Source organism: Phaethon aethereus (assembly GCF_964289735.1).
Source record: "Phaethon aethereus genome assembly, chromosome: 3".
In the NCBI taxonomy this organism is placed as follows: Eukaryota; Metazoa; Chordata; class Aves; order Phaethontiformes; family Phaethontidae; genus Phaethon; species Phaethon aethereus.
In genome coordinates, this window is record NC_138576.1 from 95188072 (window position 1) to 95212418 (window position 24347).

Here is a 24347-nt window from a genome sequence, read left to right on the forward strand (position 1 = left end):
TTAATTTTTGATTTTGAGCTGGGTTTAAACATGCCACTTTGGCCAGGCCTGTTGTTAGGAATACGCAGTGCTGGTGGAAAAAAATGCTCAAGGAAGACTGGGATGGTGGCCCTGTGGCTTTGCCATGGGGTAGGCTGATCAGGGACGGAGGCTGGAGTTTAGAGTCTTCCTCTGCCCCGGAGGCGTGACCTGGCCACCCACCCAAGCCTGTGTGCGTGGCCGGGCGTGCTTCTGCCTGCTCGTGTGCATGGCCAGGACCCGCGGCCCTGCCGAGGGTCAGCGGGTTTGTGGCTTTGCTCTGGTGTGGCCCATCCGCCCTCACGGCGCGGGCTTTGCAAGGTGACAGAGCATTGCTCGTTCCTCGTGAGAGGAAACTCCTGACCCAGTGTTTGTGAGGAGGTGGCGTGGAGTGTCACATTTGCTGCAGGGAGCAGGGATAAAAGCGTGGAGCAAGCTGTGTTTGAGAACAAGCTAATCCCTTGCTGGCTGCCTGAAACTGGAGAGCTGCTGGGTCTGCTCTCTGGCCAGCACTCTCCAGCATTTCTCACCCTCCCCGAACCTGATGTGCGAACTGTCATTCCTCCGAGACAGCCAAACCACCCCCCTCCCCGGCACTCCTCCGAGGCCGTGCATTCACGTCGTTTCGACCCTCTCCCTGCTAGGCGCCGCGGGCCAGCCGTGAAGTGCCAGCGGACGCGTGATGACCTCAGGCGTGCTGGTGGCCAGACCTCCCCATAACCCGCCGGCTTGCCTGCGCACGGCCTTCCGGCGGCGCTCGCCGCCCTGGCCTGCCTCGTGCTTGCTTGTGGGACAGACAGCACAGCCTGCGGAGCGCTGCAGCATGTCCTGGCCTTGCTTTTGCGTCAATTTATGCTTTCCCAGAGAATTTCACGGCACTTCTCTGAGCCTTTGTAGACAGGGTAAGTTCGACGGACCGAAGTTAGAAAACAGAAGCCCCTGACGTTTTGGTGCTCCTGATCTCCCGTGCCGCAGGGCTGTCGCTGGGGAGGAGAGGCAGCTGGCTCTCGCGATGGTGTGGGACCAGGGGACGGCGGCATGGTGGAAGCAGCCTGTCTGCTGCGGGAGCCTCCAAACATGGGCTCTGTGCTTCACCGCTGGGACCGAGGGCAGCTTTGCTGTGGGCTGAACAAGGCACAGGTGATGGAGGAGCTAGCTGTGGAAGGCAGAATAGCGTGTAAATGCTCAGCAAGACGTGTGGAGAGGAGGGGCTGTACGAGAGAGGCTTTGCAGGAGGTTTTTGCGGGAGACGGGAGGGAAGGCAAGGTGGGAGGCTGCTGCGCTGGAGCAGCGGTGCTGCGAGGCCGGGAGGGTGGGAGGGAAATAGAGGCAGCGGGGCATTTGATGGAGAAGCCTGGCGACAAAGCAGGCTGGGCAGGAGGTATTTCCAAGCTGAGGTGCCCAGGCCAAGCCTCGCTGGGTCGTCAGAGCAGCGATGTTGCCTCCAAGCCCAGCGCTGCCAGCTCGAGCGCGCGTCACCAAACCGCAACGGCTAATGCGGCCACAAGGTGTAAATGTCACTAATGAATAAATTGCCTTGTGCCTTGGAGAGGCTAATCCGTCACGGCCGGGGCTGGGGATCTGACAGGCTCGGCTATTTCAGGCACAGCCTGTAGGGAGAAGGAACTGCTTCATTTCTGAGCTGTCCTCTCCCTAGGGAAGCCGATGCAGGGCTTGGCTCTGCGCTGCTCCCCAGCTTCCGAGCCGCATGAGCTCAGGCTTCGTCGCTCTTCACTGTGACCGAAGGAAGAAGCGGGAGAGGGTCTAGGTTAGCAAAAAGTGCCCTGTCAGCATGGGCGTGCATGGGCCCTGGCTGGGCACAGCTGGTGAGGGAGTCTGGAGGGAGGCTGCTGCTCGCAGGGCAGGGGTGGCGTAGGTGCTGGGATGGTAAAGCGGTGGGTCCCCAGCGATCAGGAGAGCTTCTGTCAGTCGTCTGGGGTGCAGGGCCGTGGCCTGCGCGTGTGTGTTTCAGGCCAGTAGGGCTCGGTGCCGTGTTTTACAAACGTGCCATTTACTCCCCAGTTCAGTGTCGTAGTTTGCCCCTATAAGAGGCGACCTGGAAATACTCCAAGGCTGCCCCAGCGCAAGCCCTCACCCCGTTTGGAGACACGGCTCTACTATGCTGTCCCAAGGGCAGTGCACAGGCCCCCCCATTTACCCCCCAACTTGAACCCCAGCCACCAGCACCTTGGCTGGCTGTGCAGAGGGCCAGTAGGTACCTGGCAGGCAGGGACAGAAGCTCAGCGTGGACAAACCCAGCCCCGCCGGCACAACCATTTCCACGCACAGCCCCTGACCATCCCTGTGGCAGCCTGCTCCTCCACCCCCAGTCGGTGCTCAACCTGCTGTCCTGTTTACGACATAAGCTAGCGTGACACCTTGCAAATCGATGCCTGGGTTGCTGTGAGCAGAAGTCGCCGCGCGCGCGGTGCTCAAGGCAGCAGAAGCGGGGCTCACCATCTGCTGTGGGAGGGAGCCAGCTGGCCGGCCCTGCTCCGGCCCGATGGGGTGCCCGCTGGTGTAGTCAAAGTGAAAGCCCTCATGTCATTCCCCCTCCTTTACTACCCAGCCGACCCCTCTCTCCCTGCTATCGCTCTGGCACAGACCCACGGGTGGGGCGATGCTCCCAGCTTGGCTGGTGTCCCTCTGCTGCTGAGTGCCACCGAGTCCTGCTCACGCTGCTTCAGTGGATGGCCGGCGGCAGGAGGGGACACCAGCTCCCAAGCAAGGCACCAGAGGTTGTTTCCTCCTCCAGACAGAGGCCCACAGCTGACCCACCTCCTCAAAGCCCCACAGTACTCCTTGGGGATGGATCTCACGGGAGAGCTAAGGGGTCCGTACGGGCCCTGCGCTGGCACATGCCCTTCCAGCAGAGAGTGACCTGCTGGTGACTGCTCTGCAAGGCAATCCCACACCACGGTAATCGGACCTGAAGGTCGCACGTGTCCCACCAGCGACGGGAGTGTTTGCACTCAGACAATCTGCTGTTGCTGTCAGGGCTTTCATTTTTACTAACATATATGGCATTTGAGATGGTTTCAACCCTTGCAAACTGGCAGCAGACTGCTGGTCTTGGGTGTAGGTGAGTGGTGCAGGCTGCTTGGTTTGGGCTTTGCTGTTTGGCCAAGAGATTGATGGGAGAGAAGGCAAAGGGTTCTCCAGGCAGCAGCTACCTGTCCGGGCATTCCTGCGTGTGGCAGCCCCGGAGTGGGTTTGGAGGGTGCTCAGGTGGTGGTAACAGTCTCAGCCATTTGCCGGAAGAGGAGCTGGAATTAACCTGGAAAGCAACAGGTCAACGAATCTCTCTTCTTCCAAGTAACTAGCGACAGAACAAGAGGAAATGGCTTCAAGTTGCGCCAGGGGAGGTTTAGACTAGATATTAGGGAAAATTTCTTTGCTGAGAGAGTGGTCAAACATTGGAACAGGCTGCCCAGGGAGGTGGTGGAGTCACCATCACTGGAGGTGTTCAAAAAATGTGTAGACGTGGCACTTCAGGACATGGCAGGGTGGTGTTGGGTTGATGATCTTAAAGGTCTTTTCCAACCTTAACGATTCTGTGATGCTGTGAACAGTTGTTCTGCAGATGATATGTTTTCCCAAGCCCTTTTGTTTCCATCCCTGTTCCTCACTGGCTCTGGCGGCCAGTTCCTCCCCATTCGTCTGCTAGCATGTCTGAGGGCTCTCATCGCTGCCCTCCCAGCACGAGCTTTCATTGCCCAGCTGGCCGACCAGATGCAGCCCTGTACTTGGAGCTACAGGCAGGCTTGCCCAGGACCAGGCCACCCCCATTAAGCCCCCACCCCACCCTCGCTGCTGGAGCTGTTCCTTCATCAGCCTGATGCTGATCTGCGTCTTTTCTGCTGTTTCTGAACACAAGTTCTCATCTCATTCAGGTGTGTCATTCAGTGGAAATATTTTGTAAATGCAAATAAAAAGAAATAAATCTATTCAATACCTCGGTCTCGAGGATGGGAAACAAGTAGTGAGAGATGTCTGGGTGGGGAGGTTTCACAGCTGCTACCACTGTTTAGATTTCATGGTGGACGGAGCCCCTGGGGCATCTGTGAATTGTTGGAAAGGGAGCTACACAGACCTGCGGGGGCTTGGGGCCAAGCCCTTTTGGCACCCCTCACACAGCCACCACGGTGACAGTCCTGTTGGCTGGGGGCTGGCGGCCGGCGGTGCCACGGGCCTCTGTATCCATCAGGCAGAACAAGGCAGAAACGAGTACGTGGGAAACAAATTTTTTTGTGAGCACTGGGAAACAGTTTTTACTTTTCAACTCTGTCAATATGATCTAGCTCTGTCTGTCTCTCTATATATGTACAAACAGTATATCACAATGTTGCCTTTTTTGTTGGAAATATCAAAGTACAAAGATTGTAAACCAAATCGGTGTAATAAAAGTTTCGGATGATTCACTGAGGTGGCTGCCAGCGGTGGGTCTGTGAGCGCTGGTGCTGGGCAGGGCTGGGAGACATGTGAAGCCCCTGCGTTGCTCAGAGGGCAGGAGGGGATGGAAGTCAGCCCGCTCGCTTAATTCCCTGCTGACCTCTCCTGAGTGGGGTGGTCAAAGGACCAAGGGCAATCAGGTACGTGCCCTGTCCTACCCTCAGGTGGCCACAGCCAGGAAGCTGCTCCGTTTTCCTCCAGGCCCAAGGAAGCTGCTCCATTTTCAACCCTGTGGGATGTGTGGCCCAGCAGTCTTGCAGGAACCCGTCTAGCTTGAAGTTACGTGAAACACCGATTTTTTTGACTGATTTGCACAGAAGAGCATCTGGTTGTAATGAATTTGCCCGTTTGCAAAGTTGGCTAGCACTGATCGGCGGCATAGCAACCCAAAGCAGGAAGCTGGTGGAGAGACCTATAATTTATTGAATTTTTTTTTTTGCTTTTCACCACCCATATCTGAGACTCCTATGTTTTTGCTGTAAAAACCAATAAATCCTTGAGCAGAGCAATAGCCAGAAAAAGCTGCTGAGGAACTAGAAACAGCATTCCCTCTGTCTTCTATGCATCTTACGTCCTCCTCAGGAAAAAAAGCCTAAAAAACCTTTTTGCCCTGAAGGTTAGGTCTGGACCATTTAGATGGTGGAGACTTCACCTCAGCTGTTTTACAGGTGGAACAACATCCAGTTGCCTGGACTAAGCTTGCTGCTGGAGCATGTAAGAGTTAGTCTCAGGTACAGTGAGAGAGAGAGCGCTCCAGAGGCAAATTGCTTCTACAATGCTGCTACAGTCCCATGAGGGCTAATGCTTGTCTCGTGTGAAGTCATAGGTTGGATGATGGAGATCTGGGGAAGACTGCGGTGGAGACTGCAAATTAAGCGTTTTTCAGAAATATGAATAAAAACAAACCTCAGGTAAAGTATCATCTCCAACACTGCACCTGCAAAGCTCATTGCTCTCTGGAGCGTTTTCTTCAGAGGGGGTTGGCGTGGGGGTGTTGCAGAGACCCCAGCCTTGCTGCTTCCCGGTTGGCCCACACAATTTGGTGAATGCGGTACTCGGTCTCCTGGCCCACCTCTGCCAGGCGGAGGTCGAACTCGGTCAAAGCCTTGTTATCCACCAGCCCCTCAAGCAGTTGCTTCCCACCATCCTGCAAATGGGCGAGAAGGGGGGATTAGAGGAGGAGATCCAAAAGTGAAGTGTATTGCCCTTTCCTCCTCCCCAGGGCAACTTCTCCTGCACTTCCCTGCTGCTGGTGGTGGGGAGCCCGTGAGGTGGTGCCAAAAGTGACAAAGGCCTTCACCCAAGCCCGAAATGTTGCTCACAGGAGAAGTACACAGGGAAAGAGTGTAACCTTATGCAGCACTCAGTGATATGACACATGCTAATGACTCCCTCCGGGTATTGTGTCAGGAGTCCTCAAGCTCAGGCTGGTTAGCAGCACGGCTGGCGATGATAACCTGAGAGGAGTCTCTGCTCTCCCCTGCCCCCGGGCCCCAGCTCACTGCTGGCTGGGGACAAATGGTGGTGTGATTAGGTGTGCTGCTCCTCATCTCGGCAGTGGCAAGAGCCCCGGAGCTGGCAGTCTCCTGCCTGGATGCCATTTCCCAGGCTGGGCTGGCTTTCCCTCGGGGGAACACCTCAGGCAACTGAAGTCCAGCCTGCCTGGGACAGAAAATGCGATATGGATAGCACTAGGGAGGCAACTCACTTTGGGGCATTTCCCTCCCTTACCTGAAGCACCGTCTTTAGGGATGTGACAATTTGACTTCTTTTTTCCTCCACAGCTATTCTGTTTTAGGTATCAAGTATACCTCCTGCCCCCAACTCCTCCATCCAGGCGGTCTCCTCATGCCAGCACCCTGCCTCTTAGACCTTTTGCCGAAAAGGACAGAGCAAAAAGGACTGGGAAGGAGTCTCTTTTTAATGGGGTACAGAGGTCAGAATTCGATGCATCTCTAGCAAAGGTGCCCATCTCCCCCAAAGATAATACCACCAGCCCACTTGCTGGGCTGCTGTGGAGCTTCACAAATGGGTACCAGGAGAGCTCATCAGAAGGAAGATGCTAAGCACAGAAATTATTATTTACTAAGCAAAAATCCTTCTATCCTTTCCATCCTTTGCCTCCTTGTATCATTAAACTCAAATGGTTTTCCACGTCCAGGGTCATAAAACTCAGAACTCACAAAAGGTTTTCTGCCATCAAATCCTTTTAAAACCGTTGTCAAACATTGATGTCAATATTCCTGCCAGCGGGGACAGCTGGTCTTGCTGTCTCTTTATTGTGACAGTGAGAAAAATTGAGGCTGTGCAGAAAGTTTAAAAGCCAGCATGATTTCATTTGGCTGTCTAGTTTCAGATTGCTAAAGCTCTTTTTAATCAGCAGAAGAAAAGCGGTCTGTTTTGTGGGCATGTTGCATACTGCAGCTCTTAGGGATGCAGTAAGATCTGTGGATGCTCCTCTGTCTAGAAAATGTGAGCCTGCGGTTTAGGAGCCACTTATAAGCACCCAGACGTGACACTTTTGACCTACCGCACCCCTCCAGAGCTGCAGTGTGAGTTAAAGGAGCTCAACAGCAAAGACAATTTTCTAACACTGAGCGTGTGACGGGAAAGGAGAGATTCTGGGAAGGGTGACACTATCTGTGTGCTGCTGAGTGACAGATGGCACAGCAGATCCCAAGCACAGAGGATATGCACAAGGCCCTCGTCTCATGCCGCCTATCGTTATTATCTACTCCCACGTGTGTGAAGCGGCTGTGATTTTTCCCAGACATACTCCCTGGTTTTCAGTTTCCTCAGGGGAAAATCCCTCTACCTAAAAGCCCAAAGCCTGGAAGCCAGGTTCAGCCCTGTGAATAGAGCTAGATGTATCGAGTGAGGTAGATAGATAACTGCGTGTGCGTGCATGGAAGATGTCCTTCTCCTTCCTGCCGTCTGCTGGGAGCCTCTTCACTACTTGCAACTGATTGTTCTCGCAGCAAGATTGCGAAGCGAGGGATGCATTCACCCCCGCGGCTTTGAGGCAGGGCAGACTCCGCATCCGCTTTGCACGACCACCACGCAGGCTCGCAAACTGCAGGGAGAAGGGGTTTCTCTTACCAGCCCCAGGGGGTTGCACGAGAAGTTGATACTCGTCAGGGCGGTGTTCTGAGCCAGGACCTGGGAGAAAAGCGTAGCGGTTGTCTCTGACAGGTTATTACTTCCCAGATGGATGGACTTCAGGGTAGTGTTGGTCAGCAGGGCACGGCCGATCGCCTCCCCGCCTTCATCCTCCACGCAGTTGAGGCGCAGATTCAGGGAGGTCAGGGTGGAGTTCTCAGCCAGGGCTTGAGCAAGAGCCTGAGCCCCCAGGTGACATATCTGGTTGTTACACAGATCGAGGATTTCTAATCTGCTGCGGTTGATCAACTTGCCAACAGCTCGTGCCCCCTTGTCCCTGATGAGATTGTGGGACAAGTTCAGCTCCACCAAGCAGGGGTGATCCAGCAAGTTATGGACCAGCAGCCTGGTCTTGTCATCGTCCACTTTGCTGCGCGTCAGCTTGAAAACCTGTGGGGATAAAGGACAGGGACACTAAAACTGCCAGTGCTTTGGATTGAGCTTTGTACAAGACCTCAAGAGAGTTAAACCCATGGCCCACCAGACAGGAGACACCTTTAGCCAGTAGACTCAATTGGTTGCTTTTATAGCGGGCAGATACTTCCAGCAGGCAAGACGTGCCACTGATGTCCCATGCCTCTTCTAGGGAGGAATGGTTCATCTCCTGGAAACCCCTGTTCCTCTCCTCTGACTCCACAGGATCTCTGATACGGGGGGCTAAATTAAAGTGAGACGAAGCTGCCCAAACATCTCCAGAGAGTTAGCAGCAGAACTCGCCCCAGATCACAGTCAAACACTTAATGAGCATGTGCACTGGTGGTAACCACAGTGCTCTCTGCGGAGGGCAATGCCCTGCATGGCCAGGGCACCTCAATAGCCACAAGAGAGGTAATTTCTCTTCTGGAAGCTGAGCAGATGACTATTACCCAAAGCATGCCAATCTGTGGGGAAAGCATTCAGCCAGCTCCCTCTGGCTGTGCTCAGGCTAGCAATGCCTGATGACGTTTTGGAGGGACTGAGTATCTGTACTGCAGTTGGCACAGAACTGAGGATTGTGTTAGCACCCATAAAGAAAAAGCCGCATCACTCTAAGGCAAATGCGAATATTTCCCCATGCTCTTCTTGGGGGTCTCGGCTGCTCTGGGGCATGTTGATATATATTTACTGAGCATAACCACCAAGTGCCTGGGTTTCTACCCCCAGGCAATTTCAAGATCTAGCTGAGGAAGAAAGGTTCCATTTGGGCCATGTTACTTTCAAGTTGTGGCACATCTTCACAGCGGCAGCCAGGTTGTTGCAGTCCTGGTAGGTGAAGTTAAAGAGGTTCCACTCGAAGTTCATGCCGCAGTCCTTTACGCCGTAAGTGAGATGAAGCTCTTCAAGGTGAGGGAGAGCAGTAATAAGGACTCCCAGGTCGTAGTGATGCACAGAGACCCCACTGGGACCAAAATCACTCCCTGTGTCAGAGAGGTCATCCCTCTCCTCCTTTTGGTCCATCTTCACCGGTGGCAGGAATTGATCAACCTCCAGTTTCCGCACATAGTCTTTGCAGAGCGGGATGAGCTCTAGGACCTGGTTGGGGTCTGTGGTGTTAGGGATGAAACATTTCAGGATGTTCTCCAGGTGACGTTCGAAGAACATCCGTTTCCAGCTGTCTCCATAGTTGGAGATGTCACACACTTGCCAGCGCTCAGTGCAGCATCTCTTCCAGTAGTCCTCGTCGCTTATTAGGTTGGCAGTAACAGCAAGCGGAAGGCCAGTGGAGAGCCTGTCCAGCACCTTCCTCTGGTGCTCAGGCAGAAGGCGGTCCAAAATAGGATTCTCTGGAGGGGGTGAAGAGGAGGAAAGGTTGGTCTGGGCTGTAGGAACCACGGCTGGCACTATGGCTCTGCCTGGGCCCCCAGCTGTGTGCCCATGCCCTCCCCTCTGCTGATGCTGGCCCTCGGTTGCCAGCGGCTGGTGCAGGGCACTAAGCTGGCAGAAAATGTGTAGGGCTCATCTCCTACATTTTGGTGTAGAATTTCTAACTTTTACAATAAAACATCAGTGTAATTGGGTTTTCTCCCGTAATATCTGGGAACTGCATCAGAAACTTAGCTCCCAGTTTAAATTTAGATTGAATGCAGTTTATATTCAGAGCAGGACTTCTGCTCCCAAGAGAGCTAATTCAGACTTACAGCGATGGGAGAGCTTGGCTTGTCATTTGCTGAACTTTCTCCCTGTGGTTTCTAAGCATATTGAAGGACAGTATTTGAGAACAACTGTCTGTGTGCTCTTCATGCCAGTCCTTGTGCCTTTTTATCTTAACTCATGTGTCTGTCTTTCTTACTCCAAATTGGTTCCCATTCCTAAGACACACTCTCAGCCTAAACAAGGTCCACCTTGTTTAAATAAAGGTTGTCTTTTCCCACAAGCTTTCTCCCCACAGTCTGCTTCCTGATGCTCGCCCCAAGTCTCAGCTGGATTCTCTCTGGTGGAAATCCTTTGTGGTAAGAAATGCCAGAGAAAAGCCATGTGTATTCACACCATGAATGCTTGGTGATACGTACACGGTGGTGTACAGTAACAGAAATCGTCAGTGGAGAGGCCTATCTGCGCATGGAAAATCAAATTTTCAGACACAAAGTGGGGTTAACTTTATATTTCCTCTGTCTCTGTGGCATTTCCTTCCTAAGGACACCCAGCGTTTTACCACAGCCTCGTCCTGGAGTCTCTGCTCCAGTGCCTTACAGCTGGCACTGCAGTGACTGCCTCTGCAAAGCCCTACAACACAAGCAGAGGTGGGACATGTATGGGCAGAACTGGGCTAGCTTCACTCCCGCTCACTCGGGCCACAGTAGTGGGCAAGATGCACAGCTCAAGTGATGGCATCAGGGTCCCCAAGACACCGAGGACACTCCTTTTATGTGCAGCACGCAATGTAGGTCCATTGGCATTGGACTGACTGATCAGGCTGATAGGACTGTGAGGGTCTCCCAGCTCAGACCCCCAAGTACCATCAGCTCCTGGTGTAAGGCAGCACTGAGCTCCTCTGTACTGTCTTTATAGTCCCCATGTGGACACAGTCTTAGACCTGTCTTTAGTCTTTGCTGCCACGCCACTGAGTCAGCCAAAAAGACAGGCCCTTTCTTTCCCCTCTCCCAGTCAGTTCCCAGGTGAGACAAGCTTTTGCTGTTTCGCTATGCTTCATCAGTACACCTGCTTCAAAAGCACACTCCCCGCCTGAGGATATAACTTGTCACATCACCACCAAAAGCCGTGGGGAGGGAAGGCCAGAGACTGTGAGAACAGTACGTGTTCTGAGATGGTAGCTCCTCTGAGCAGGGAGCAATTCTCCATCTCTTTGTACAGCACTCGGCACAACGGGGCTCCATCCTCGAGTGATGCATACATGAACCGAGAGAAGGAAACAGCGACTCCACAGCCCCGGCCACGGTTGAGGTAAGTCAGCCCAGCAGAGCACGGAAGGAAGAAGAAATGGCATGACAAGGTTAGGGCAGAGACACATCCTCGATAGCAGCCCAGAGGACTACAGCCATCCCTGGAGTGTACAAGTACGTACTAAGCAACTAAACAGTTTGGTTAACTAGCTGCCTGGGGGGATATTTCTCCCTATCTGTTCCTTTGACAGGGCTGGTACCACACTGCCGCTCAGATGCATCTACCTGCCTTGCTGACCCTCTCCTCTCCGTGTCTCCTGGGGGAAACGCACTCCCACTCACTTCCGAAATTGTGAACGATGTGCTGGAGGCAGAGCTCGGTGAGGTGGGGGACGGTGGCGAGGGACCACTCAGGATCCTCAATGATGCGGTGCGTATGGTACGAGCCAGCAGCGAGGCTGGTCCAGGGTAGATACGGCGAGGGAACGGCTGTTCTCCTGTCACCAGCCCCTGGCTGCTGCATCCTGCTCACAACCCACTTCTTCAGGAGAAGCAAGAGGAAAATTGCTTGAGAGCAGGAGTCACCATTTTCCAGCTGGGCTGCCTGCAAAAGAAAAAGGCAGCTTTAGACAGAGGCCGGTGATAAGAATGCTCTGCTCGCACTGCTCTCCTGTAATGCACTTGGCCCCTGCCCTTCGCCTGCCTCCCCTGCTCGGACTGGAAGCACTGCAGCAAAACAGCTATTACTCAGCCGAGCCTTTATACGCTGTCCCGTACAAAGAGGTCACTAGGTGCCACGTGTGCTGTGCAGAAAATAACGTGGTGTTAATTCAGAGTGCTGTTGAAGAGGATGGACAGGGATTGATTGTTTACTGTCTTTTCCAATAAAAGAAAAAAAACAGGTGAAGCTGGCAGGAGCTGGGTTTAAAGCCAAGGAAAATGATGGTTCTTCGCACCACCTGCAGTTGAGCTGGGGGTTCCTTGCCATGGGATGTTTTGGATGCTGAGAGTCTGTGCAGGTTCCAGGACAAGTCCATGGAAAAGAAACCCCTTGAAAATTATTCAATGCACGGAAACCACATCTGGCTCAGTGTGAGTTGAACATAGCTGGATGCAGGGAGATTCTCCAGGCACCTGCTTCTAGCCGCTGTCGGAGATGGGGTAGTGGGTCAGACTGTCTGCTGGTTTGATCCAGTATGCCTGTTCTTATGACTCTTTAAAGACAGATGCTTTCCAGATGAATACACTGTAAGTGTATTCTTTTTTTCTGCTTTTCCCAATTACTCTCCAGCTGAACTCCTTCCAAACATCCATTAACTGATGAGATGGGTCAGACCTGTTCAGACCACACGGAGCCTTAAGCAGATATGAGCTAAAAGAGCCAGCCTAGAGCAGAAGGCAGGATGCCCAGTCCTATTAGCTCTGCAGAGCTTTCCCAAACTGAAGTTTCCCGTTTGCTGTTTCCTACCCCAACCTCAGGACCAGTGCTCTCAGCTGCCAGGATTCCACGTGTACGGTTATTGCCTGGAAGTCCTAATGATTCCCTTCCCAGTCCCACCAGTCTGAAAGAGGCGGAGGAGACACTATGAAGTCCTCCTCTTGAGCCCTTGAATTCAACCAGGTGCACCCAGGCTTGCTGAGTGTCTCCCAGGGCATACAGACCCATGCTGATGCTTAGTGGGGCTAGCTGCACATAACAGGGCTGCAGTGCACAGCTGGGCCGTTAGAGACTGCAGGAGACCTAAAAGAAGTGTGAGGCAGATGGATGGACGGCAATGTCAGAGGTGAGGACAGCTTCCTGCAAGACCAAGAGGATGCCTCAGGGCAAAGGTGGCCTTGCACCACCTTAGAGGCAAAAGGAACCTGTGATAACATCCTGCACAGAAGCCAACGGCCGTGCAGTATCTTGTGCCACAGCATCCCTCAGCAGAACAGCGCTTTGATCCCAAACTGCTCCCCACCTTCGTGAAGGGCGTGAGCCAGGCGGTGCCTCCCACATCGAACATCTTACGTCCTTCCCCTGCACCAGCCTGCTTCCTTCTCCTCTGCCATCCCAGTTTCTGCTGTCTCAGCCTGCACAAGCCCCTCTCTCTCCCTGAAAGCTTTGTAGCTGGCTTTGCCAGCTTTCCTCCCTCTGCTCCTTCCCCCTCCAAAAGACACCTGAGGAAGGGCCTGCAAAGGAACCGGCAAAAAGGGGAAAGCGAGGAGATCTGCGAAATGCCGAGAACTAGAGGAGAGGAGCAAAATGATTCATGTTGCACTGCAGCAAATGTGTCAGCAAAGGCTTCTTCAAATGCGCTTGTAGCAGGTCCGAGAAGAGAGTAGCCGTTTCAGAACGAGAGTCAGGAAAGGGTGGAGGTGGCACTGGCAGGGCACCCTCCGGCACAAAGCAGGAGGAGGAAGGGCACCAAGGGCAGGGAAGCTGTATTTCCTGGGAGGCATCGGTGTACGGATGGCAAAGGCAGAGGCTGTAGAAAAAGGGAGCCTGGTCTGAAGAAGGGTGGTTGTGGAAGGAGAAGGAATGGGTGATGGGCAGGTGTGAGAACTGGGAGTCCTTCCTCTGCGAAGCTCCCTGCCCCCAAAGGAAAGTGCTGTGATGGCGGGCCGCCACTGAGGGGGGAAGAGAAGAATCCTGATTCTCCACAGCACACTGACCCAGCTGAAACCCCAGCTCTTGGTGCCCGATGGACTTCAGCAGAAGGACAAAGCACAGCTGGATGGCAGTGAGGTGGCATTAACAGAGGAGAAGTGACTGGGAAAAATGTTTTCTCCTCGCTCAGTCCTTCATCCCATTCAAAACGCATCTGTGTCACTCTGTCCCCCAGGCCAGCCGCAGCTAATTGGAGCTTCTGATGGCTTTCCTGACCTTTTGGAAGCTATCGTTAAAGGCCAGCTGTTGGGGAAAGCCAGTGCAGCATCTGTGGCCTAGGATTATTTCATGTATGCGTTCCAGCAGATGATCTGATTGCCAGTTTACCGATGGCAGGTTGATTTTTAGAGGGTACGTAAGCCATGGCGCATGCAGGAATGCCAAAGGAGCTCCTGGAGACCGAGTGGGAGACACAGCTGCCCTCAGACAGGGCCAAAACCCAGCTCTAGAAACGGTGCAGCCCCTCTGCACATTGGATGGAGCTCGCCCAGCGAAGCTCGCCCACAGCGGGAGGACAGCCGGTGTGTGCTACCCAGCTGTGGACCAGCCCCGACGCGGGGAGGCCCCAAAGGAGAGGCGGACAGCTCGGGGTGCCTGTGTCCCGGCTGCTGAGGAGCTTTTCCCTGACCTGAGCTCCGCGCCACATCAGCTCAGCTGACTCCACCATCCCCACTCGGCATTCGGCGTGAATCCAGCAAGAGCAAGGTTGCCGGCGTGCGACAGCCAAGCCCGTCTGAATCAACCCCACGCCTGCGGTGCCGGGGCGGGGGGGCTGAGTCTGACGCTGAGTCACGGCTCGCGCTGCATCCATTCCCACCACCCCCAGCACGGGAAACGCACCCCAGCGGGGTGCAGCCCGCCGGGGAGAGGGCCCCTCTCACCGCTGCCTGCCCTCCGCCTTGGCTGCAGGAGTCTCACCCAGCCAGAGCTAACACGTCAAGCCATGTTCCCATAGCCGGGTTTGCTAAGCATTTGTTTAAATACTGAAGTGTTCTAATTCACTATCCATAAGCCCAGTCAACAGCCTTGACAACATGCGCCTTCCCATCCGCTCTACACGTCAGTCACCTACATTAAAAAGGCTTTATTAAATGAGACACCAGTGAATGGGGTCATGTAGTAAATTCCCAGTTTATGTCATTAACACCCAGATTAGCCTGAAAGGTAAATGATACCCACATTTCTAAATGAAAGCAGTCACACTTCCCTTCCCAGGAAGAAGCTGATCTTTCAGAAATCCGCTCACACAGCCAACTTCTGCTGCTACCTAGCATGCCTAACGAACCTTCTTCAGCTGCACATGTTTTGATCTGGAAATAGGACATCTGCTCCAACATAGAAGTTTTCTGTTCTTTTGATTCCCACCAAAGCCCAGAGAGACCAAAAAAGAAGAGCTGCATGGAAACTGGTGACCTTTGGCTGATGCCTCCCTACCAGCAGTAAGATGATCCAAGAAATGGAGTGACTGTACACACCGTGTTTACTGGAGAGTTTGTAAATGCAGGAGAAATTCTTCCCGAGGATGGTTATGCCCCAGCTGAGATTGCGTTCGCGCTGAAGCTTAGTCTACGCAGAAATCAAGGCAGCTCTCACCTCACTGTAGAAAATGTCAGCTGAACTGCAGGTGTGCTGGCCTCTGGGCTATTACTTCTACTCCAGGCAGGCTAGCAGGGACGTCAGCAAGCGATCCTGAGTTCTGGCTAACGCTGCTGGTCCCACTACCACCTGCGGGGACTTGTGACGCTCCCTGGCACTTCCAAAGGCCGATGCTAAGCGCGCATTAGGACAGCGGGTTGCAGGCTCACCAAGAGGCTGAATCTCTGCAATGGGCTTTAAGTAAGCTAAAAAAAAAAAGGCGTGCCAAATGAGGAATCTATTTAGCTTCAGTTATAATGGAAATTGTCTGTAATGGGAGATCGGGCAGAATGAGGCCAGCCAGCCGTTTGGGAGCACGGTTAATGTCATTGCTGTAATCCTGCCGGTGCGAAGGGCCAACGCGGGTCCTGGGTATCTGTCAACAGGCCAGAGCCCTGCCCAGGTAAGGGTCGCTGCCCAACAGAGGTGTCAGAATCACGAAAGCGTGGGTCCTAAAGGACCGCACAGCTGGCAAGGGGAACATCTGGGGGCTGCTCAAGGCCCCAGCCCTCCGCCCGCCCCAGCAGCCCCGCTCCCCGCACCGCCAGTGGCGCGACCCTGCGCGGGCGCAGCCCGGGCGTGAAACGCGGGGGTCCCCCCGCGGCCCCCGGCTCTGCCGGCTGTCCCTGCCCACAGAGGGGCAGGGCAAGGCGTGTACGAGAAGCCCGGCTACCTCCCCCCGGTCCGGCCGCCCTCACCCGCCGCCGCCGCCGCCGCCGCCACCGGTCGCTGGGGACGCGGCCGTTGCCGGGGCGGGCGGGGCGGGGGCTTCTGCGGCTACAAAAACGGGGAGTGGGCAGCCCCTCCCGGCCCGGGCGCGCGTGACAGCCCGAGTGGGCTGTGTGGGGGTGGGCTCGTGGGGGAGCTGGTCCCACGTCGCGTGGCAGGGGGAGTCGTGGGTGGGCCCGAGCGGAGCCGGGATTCCCGAGCAGAGCCCGCGCAGGATGCTGCGCTCCGCGGCCGGCGGTCACACGCACTGGCTGCTGCCGGGACTGCGCGGGGTGGCAAGAAACAGCAGGACGGCAGAGGGTGGGATTTGGGAGCGACCCTCCCCCACGTCCACCCACCCCCCAGACGCTGCTAAAACCCAGTGCTGGAGGCCCGCGATGCTTGGTGGAAGCCCTCTTTCCCAGCATGGAAGAAGTGTGTGTGCTCACCACGGGGTCCCTCACACCCTGCTCCGGCCCAGGGAGCTGCTCCAGGGGTGCTGGGGGGGGACATTTGCCGAGGTCCTGTACACTCCTGCGGCAGCAGCTGTGGTGGCATTCATGGCAGCACGGAAAGAACAGGGCAAGCGGTGCTCCATGAGTGATTAGTAGGAGTGTTCACACAGTGAATGCTTTGCTGTGCTCAAGATACCTGTTCTGTTGCGTATTTGTATGTTAAGGCTCCTGAGCCTTAAGCTGATGGTCAAGCATTGGAACAGGCTGCCCAGGGAGGTGGTGGAGTCACCATCACTGGAGGTGTTCAAAAAACATGTAGATGTGGCTCTTTGGGACATGGTTTAGCAGACATGGTGGTGTTGGGTTGATGGTTGGACTTGATGATCTTAAAGGTCTTTTCCAACCTTAATGATTCTATGATTCTATGATCAGTATTCGCAACAACTTCCGTGCTAAAGATATGTTGCCTGTACCTGAAATTGGCTTACCTCAAGACCTCACATTTTGGGGCTGCTACCCCTGAATGATAGACCATGGGCAGGTCTGAGGGGGAGGAGATCAAATCTGAGAACTCCACTGACAGCAAGATCTTGGTCCATCCGCTGCGTGCCCCCCTCTCTCCTCTTCGGTCTGTTCCTTTTCCATTCTGCCAGTGAGAACTCGCTCATAGGGCAGGGGAAAGACCTGAATCCTAGGCAAGGCAGCGACTGCACATGTAATGCTGCGGAATATAGAGAGTAAACAAAGGGATGAAAACATACATCTCCTCTTTCTCATTTCTCAGAGCTAAGCATTTTGGTGTTTGCCAGTAGATTTTCAGACTGACATGTCGCTTGCTTTCGCTCCTTCAAAACGCTGATGCGCTCAGTAGCAGGCACGTGACGAATGTAGCCAGCCTGTGCCTGTGGGAGCATACATAATGCCAGTGCCAGCTCTCCTGATAGTCCTACAAATCCCATGATAGCTGGCATTTTTGGGAAGCTGCGCTGACTTTCGTTTAAAATATATCTCCTGGTTGTGAAGAGGATGTTACAAACATGATCCAAGATTACCTGAAAAGCTCACCACAAAACGATAAATGCAAAGAGGCATAGATTAAAAAAAGGATCAAGATTTTGAGGCCGCCTTTGTGAGTTTCGAAGCTGGGGAGTTAGACTTTGGCAGCAATGTACTTCTTTTCTAGGTGTAGCCTGATTCTGTCACTCAAGTCCCGAGAAGACAGTGACACCACTTGTGAGTCAAGCTGGTGTTTAAGATGACAGGGGTGACAGAAGCCTTGCAAAGCCCTTCACAAACACTGGCCTCACACTATGTTATTCCTGGGGACACATCTTCAGGGCTTTCAAGATCTTGAAAAGCAGCAATGAGAGCAATATAAAACTAGAAATATTTTCTCCTGCACTGATCTCCATGCATATATTCAGTTTGACTCCTGAATAGCAAAGGAGATAGCCAAACCAGATCCACAGAAGTAGCCCCCCTCAACAAGCCATCAACACTGAAGTCTTTAGCTCACCCCACAGCTAATATAATGCAAATGTCATGTTTTGAATACTTCATGGTCCAATGGAGTCCAGCTGTGTCTGCCCAGAGTCATTGATTCCCAGAGACAATATTGCCCAAGTATTGCAGCCAGTTGTTGAACTGTATGCAATCAGGTGTTGAACCATTATGCTGAAAACAAGTAGTGGTAGCTGAAAAACAGCTGTGCTAACTCTTTACCTAACTTGGCATTTATTTCCATACGTGTAGACATTAGCATGTGTTTGCAGTGGGCTGTGCAGTGGCAGTTGCTCCTCAAATGCCATGGAGTAGCTGACTGTGTGGAGGGTAAAACACCCATATCCACATATCCATTCCCATATCCATTCCCCCTGTTCACACCTGCGGGAGGGGATGGGGGAAGGCACTGCTTCCTGGTCTTCATGATTAGAGCATCATCCTACCAGCAAATGCCAGCTGCCCTCTGTACCCCTCCAGCTGCCAGGTCTCAGGTGTCCCCCCGGCAGCGCCTACGGTGGTGTTGTGCATTATCAGCTCTGCTGTCTTTGCCCGGAGTTTGAGGACAGTGTAACAGTAGGAGAACTTCGTATCACAACAGATAAATAGGAGAAGAGCCAGGTCCTGCAGTGCCTTGTGTGGGAGGAAGCTATCCCACAGGGCATCTTCTGCTGCCAATGCAAAGATTCGGATGCTGTTCTGGAGACAGAGCTATGGCTGTAGGGTGACAACCTTTTTTAGCGTCCCAGGCATGATGGACTAGAAACATATTACCCTACCTGGCTTCTCACTCTGATTTCTTTGCCTCTTTGAGGGCATTTGTAAGGACTTGCTGGGAGACGAGCTGTGTGGGGATGAAGGCAGCACCATGTCATCCTGGGAAGCAGAGAGAAGAGAAAATCCTTGCTTTAACTGCCCATGTCTTAAAGCTCACAACTGGGTGTGATTTCTAGAGCTGTGGCACCAGAAGCTCAGGCTTTGTCAGAGAGCTCCATACCTCTGCTCCATTCCCAAATGGTCTTTCATAGCACCGCGGGCTGCGCTTGCTGAAGACTGCCCGGGGGGGAGAGACTGGTGGCCTGTATGCAGCCATGCAGGGACCTGCAGCAGTTAAAAGACCAAGTTACCCGTCCGTAGCTGACCTGGGGAGCTCCCTCTTTTGAGCCGAACCTCCACTCTTACGTTTCCCTTCTCTGCGGCTGTCCTGGTTTCTTTTGGCAACAGGCTCCAGCAAGAAGCAGAGCCTTGCTCCCCTCAGAGAAGACACTGGTCGCGGCCCCTCTCAATCTAGGCATCTTCCACTTCAAGGTGAGCAGCTGAGAGAAGGGGACCGAAGTGGACACTCGCCCCAGCGGGTCTGAGCGCAAGGATTGCTGACGGCCACCACCAATGGTGGAACTGTGCTGGCTGTTGCCGGGACAGGGACTGTTGCCAGGTATTGCCGAGTGCCAGAGCAGGAGAGGACAGTGCCCAGGCACAGAAAGGCGCCTTTCCCTCCTACAGCGTGCTTTGTCCGGCCACCAAGACACCCTGCAGCCGAGCAGCTCTCCTCTCCTTTACTCTGCTTCTTGGTTTCTCCCTGGTGGGGTGGCACCAGCACCAGCTGTCTCCTCGGGGACTGCACAAACACATCTGGTGAGGTTTTTGCTCATGGCAAGCGGCAGACTGTTCGCAGTGGCAGCTGGAGGTAGCAGGAGTGGAAGGGGGAAAAAAAAGCCCTCTGAGCACGTGTCCACCCGGTCAGCTCTGCTAGTGCATCTCCTGCAGCCCCCTTTGTCCTCATACCCCACTGTGACGGCCAGAAGTCACCATGTTTGTTCAGGATATCATTTTGAGTCCTTCACGCCATGTGGGGCGGCTTCTCTAGCTGATGCCTTCAGCGAGGCAGCCCCCAACTGTCAGATGCGGTTCATCTCGCCCGGGGGAAGAACCACGGGCGCAGCTGGAGGTCAGGTTTGAGAGGGGGCAGTTGGTGTTTGATGTCTGCCTGACACCAAAGGGATTCACTAGGGCAGGAGCCAGCAAGGTTTGTCCTTGGCGCTGGGGGAGTCCTCTTGCGCAGATCGAGGAGCACAGAAAATTGCCAGAACTGGGGTGGGGGACTCAGCAAACTGAGGATGCTGAGGAGCAGGGACTGGCTCCAAAGCCCTGTCTCCAGGCCCTCCTCTGGCTGGCTCCCTGCAGCTCTTGCTGGAAAACACTGCTTAAAAGCAGCCGGCATCTCCTGGAGTCCTGGGGGAAGCGGCAAAAGAAATGGCATCCTGGAAGGAGGAAAAAGCCGCCTGCACAGCCAGCGCTGAAGGACGGGGGAGCAGGATGCTCTCCGTGCCGCTGCTCCTCCCAAAGCTTTCCGCTCTCCCTGGGTGCCAGCAGGAGCGGCGCAGCTGCTGACAGCTATTAATAGACGGGGAGAATGTGGGCTCTGTCTCCTACCGCTTCCCGGGATGAATGGTAATTACCCTTAATTAGACTGGATTTAGTTCCACCTCCTACCTTCCAAGCCCCTTTGCCTGCGCTGGCACGGAGAGACCGGCCCATCTGCTGCCCTCGCCAGCTCTGCGGGGAGCAGGGCTGGGCAGCCGGAGCGGAGGTTCGTCTCCCCGGGACACCCCGCGGGCCTCGCCCGTGGCTGCCGGGCTCAGGGCGGGCGGCAGAGCCCAGAGGGCTGTGGGAGCTCCTCTCGCCCTGGCCTTTCCGAGGGCACGCAGGAGCCCTGCGGTGGGGGGTGGGATAAAGGATCCCACCAAAGCCTGAGGGTGCAGGTGGGTTGCATGCTCTCTCTTTGAGGTTCATTAAAGAAAGAAAACAGGGGAAGAAATAACCAGGGGGTCCGGGCTGTTGTTGTGGTTGGCATCCCCGCCACCATGCATCGCACCAAGGTCTGTGAAAAGGGGCAACCTTCCCCCGCTGTGGGTGCAAGCCAGTCCCAGGGTATGCCGGGACTTGTCCCCCATCTCCCGTGGGGCACAGCCCAGCTGCCGTGGGGGTCAGTCAGGATACAACCTCCCCAACGGGGGATGTTTTTTTCCTTCTTATGCCACTTCACCTCTGGCCTGAACTCTGAAGCAGGAAGGTTTCTTTCATCCAGGTTACTTTAGTGCAGATGCAAAAATAGTGTGGGAGGTTTTCGTCATCCACTAAGTCTGTGCCTCCCAGGAATCACGTCCCAAGAAGATGGAGGAAAAAGTGGATAGCTATTAAATCTTTCCTATACATCCCAGGCTCTGGCTCTGGGGCAGGACACCCTCTGCCCCAGTGTTAGCCCAAGATGCTTGGTAAGGCTGCCCTTCGCTACCCCCACCTCTGTGCTGTCCTGCCCATCTGGACAGGCACGGTCCCTCAACAAATCCTTGCTGCTCGCCCCAAACTTGGATTTATCCCTGCTTGGTTCAGCTCAGCAGCTGATAACACTTTCCACAGCGGGACCCCCTTTCCTTCAGCGACCCTTGCTGCCTAGTAGCAGGGTGAGAGGAAAAGGGCGGACACACTGCCTCATCCTGCCAAGCTGAAGTTCTCCGGGCAAGACAGTTTATTTGCCTCGTCTTAGTTTTAATTTTTTTTTCCCCAGACCATATGTTTTCTTGACTGAATCATGAAAACCTTCCTGTGGGCAGGATCTGTGCCTGGGGACCTACTGGCTCCCGTTTGCAAACGCCTCTCTCCTTGCTGCTGGAGCCCTTTCTCCTTCCGCCTCTCTGTGATCCCTCCAACGTCAGGCCAGGAGACTCAGGTCCCTCTGCCGACTCCCACTCAGCCCCTCGCGTTGCATCCAAATGCCAGATGGCACACTGGGCTCGGGCAGGAGCTGTGCCAGGCTCCCCTCCCTTCCTTTCCACCCTTCCATCTACAGAAAAGAGATGGAGAACCAGCACTGCCAGATTTCAGGCTGCCATGTTTGCGCCAGCTTCCCTGGTCTTCGTCCCCAGTTGCGGTGGGATTGACGTGGGAGAACCTGGCAGAACCCCAGACCAAGGGGTGCCAGGGAAGAGAGGACCTGCTCTGAAGCTCTGCCCGGTGCCCAGCTCCCAGGCTACGCTGTAGTTAACAAGCAATGCCTAGGACGGGACCACAGCCGCTGCTTCCTCCGTGCTCCCTCGCTCCTGCTTCCTTCCTTCTTGGAAAATTCCTTGTTCAGCTGGGCTTGCTCACCATTGCTGGGTCACCACCTGCAAAGGTAGTTACGGGTCTGAAGGTCTGAAGGTTTCGCAAGCTTCTCTTGAGCAGGACACCCCCCCCCGGCTCCCCTTTTTGAAATGAGGAGGAGTAAGGGAAAAGCAGAGCAACCGTCCTGCCAGAAAGCGTGCCTCGGAGGCTGTGGGCAGCAGAAACGTCCTATTTGTGAGCCCTGCTGGGAGCATGGGGCTGTACTTAGGCAGCAAATGGGACTTGGGGGGGATTTGCTCGGATATTGCCAGCCGAAAGTAGAAACACTTCAGATGGCTGCGTTAGCGCAACGCCTGCTGCTTTCGGCTCAGAACTGGGTGGTCCCTTGAGCAATCCCTCCTTTCCTGAAGGGACACTGACACTTTCTGCTGGCTCTTCCTGATACCCAGAGACGGGCATCTCCATTAGCACTGCCGGAGCTCCGGGGTCTGCACTGTCACTACTGTGTCACAGCAATCCCCATGGCTCCTGTCGCTGGAGCACGCATCTCCTCGCTGCCACTCGTCTCCTTGGAGGGGATGGGGAAGACGTCTCCCTTAGTCGGGTCTAGGAGGAGACATGCGCAGAAACAGGGATAGCTGCAGCAGGTCAGGCCATGAAGGAGGTAATATAATAAAGGTGGTCACTGAACACTTTTGATAGCCCTCCTCCTCTACACCTCTGTTCCTGTGAAATGGGGTGCTGTTGTGTCCTCGCCGAGGGCCACGTCCCTCCCTGCCCTGCGCGTTTGGCCGCCAGCTGCAGGGCTCTCCAAGGCGGACGGCGTCACCTCGCTCGACAAAGCCAGCAGCGAGCCAAGCTGGGACGGGGTGCACGCTGCTGCGCTGGCACCGTGGCTGCTGGGGTGCTGCAAGGGAGGCGAGGTGAGGCGAGGCAAGGAGAGGAGGCTGCATTTTCACTTGGAGGAGGGAAGGCATTTAGTTAGTGACTTCTATTCCTGTCTGGGCTTATGGCAGCCGTCACGACATTCAGAGCAGGTGTGAAGCTTTTCCCTTCCCAGGCTGGGGATGAGAGTTAGTGGGCAGCTGTTTTCCAGCACTTGCATGGAGATACTCCGTTGGCTTCACGTGGTCTCTTTTTTCCCCGGGATGGTCCATGCTTTGCATTTCAGCTTGTGACTCTGTGTCATTCCCTTCCCTGCCCTAATTTCCACCTCCCCCTGTTGTGCTGTGGTTTGATAAACCCAAGGTGCTTTTGACAGGGGTAAGTGCTCTAGAGGGACGCAGAGGGGGGTCAGGTCCTACAGCACAGACAGTGCACAGGGAGATCTTGAAAAGCCCAGGGCAGGCAGTGCAGCATCTTTCCTTCATGTGGCCACCAGAAAGCAGCTCAGAGGTCCAGGAGCTTTATATTTGAAATGAGGGCATTGTCCCAGCTTGCCTTATTTACCTTCAAGGCCAGCTTGGCTGTGATACCCTTTGCAGAGGGACACCCAATATCCCTTGCAGGGGACCACCCCTCCCCTTGAAGGCTGGGGACATTCCTCAGAGCCTGACCAACAGAAGAGGGAAACCAGTGGGGAGGGGCGTGAGCACCCCTGGGACAGCTGGGCTGCATGGGCTGGGGATGTGGGGGTACCTGGGGAAGAAGGAGCCTTTTCCATCACTCAGACCCTTGGTGTCCCCCCACAGCAGCTCTGTACGTCGTGCATCAGCAGTTGCAGAGTCTGCTGGGGGGCAACTTGGGGGAGCAGAAGGGGGGGCCCGTTGCAGCAAGAACAGTGCTGGGGCGGTCACCGTGGCAGGAGTCGGATGCTGATGGGATAGGACAGCCTGGGAGCTTGCGCGCCAAGGGCTGCTGAGTTGACACTGTCCTTTGGTGCCCTCTTCCCACCCCAGCGGAGCCCGGCACCGGCACTGGCAGGGCTGGGGAGCTGCCAACTGCCATCATCGTCCCTCCAGAGCCACGCTCTGTGACAGATCCGCATCCCACTGCTGCTGCGCCCGGCACCCAGGCGCTCCCCAGCCCTGCAGCGGTGTTGGGGAGCCACGGCAGAGCCCTGGCCCCCCTCACGTTCCCTTCGGCTGATGGAGCAGGGGAGCCCGCGGCGCCACGCTGCGTGCCGGGGAAGCCGGGCGCACGCTGCCGAACGCCGCCGGTTGCAGGTCTCTGCCCTTGCTTGTCTGCCCGTCTCTACCACGCTCAGCAGCATCGCAGGCCAGCTCAGGGAGAACCACAGGGCTTCCCCCTTGCGCCTCGTTGCCGCGTGTGGATGGCACCGGCAAAGGGACCTGGGCTCAGCCCTGGCACGCTGCGGGCTCTGCTCGCAGCTGCTGAGCCGGGCAG

The 24347-nt window shown here is 55.0% G+C and overlaps 1 protein-coding gene across 1 annotated transcript; it reads right to left on the minus strand.

The window, feature by feature from the left end:
- Positions 1–5440: 5440 nt before the first annotated feature.
- On the minus strand, positions 5441–11472 carry DRC5 (dynein regulatory complex subunit 5; the record flags this gene model as incomplete). The annotated part of the gene is made up of 4 exons (XM_081997484.1): positions 5441–5617; positions 7570–8019; positions 8824–9392; positions 11292–11472. The coding sequence occupies 4 exons, from the start codon at positions 11470–11472 to the stop codon at positions 5441–5443; spliced, it is 1377 nt and encodes a 458-aa protein (XP_081853610.1).
- Between the last annotated feature and the right edge of the window lie 12875 nt (positions 11473–24347).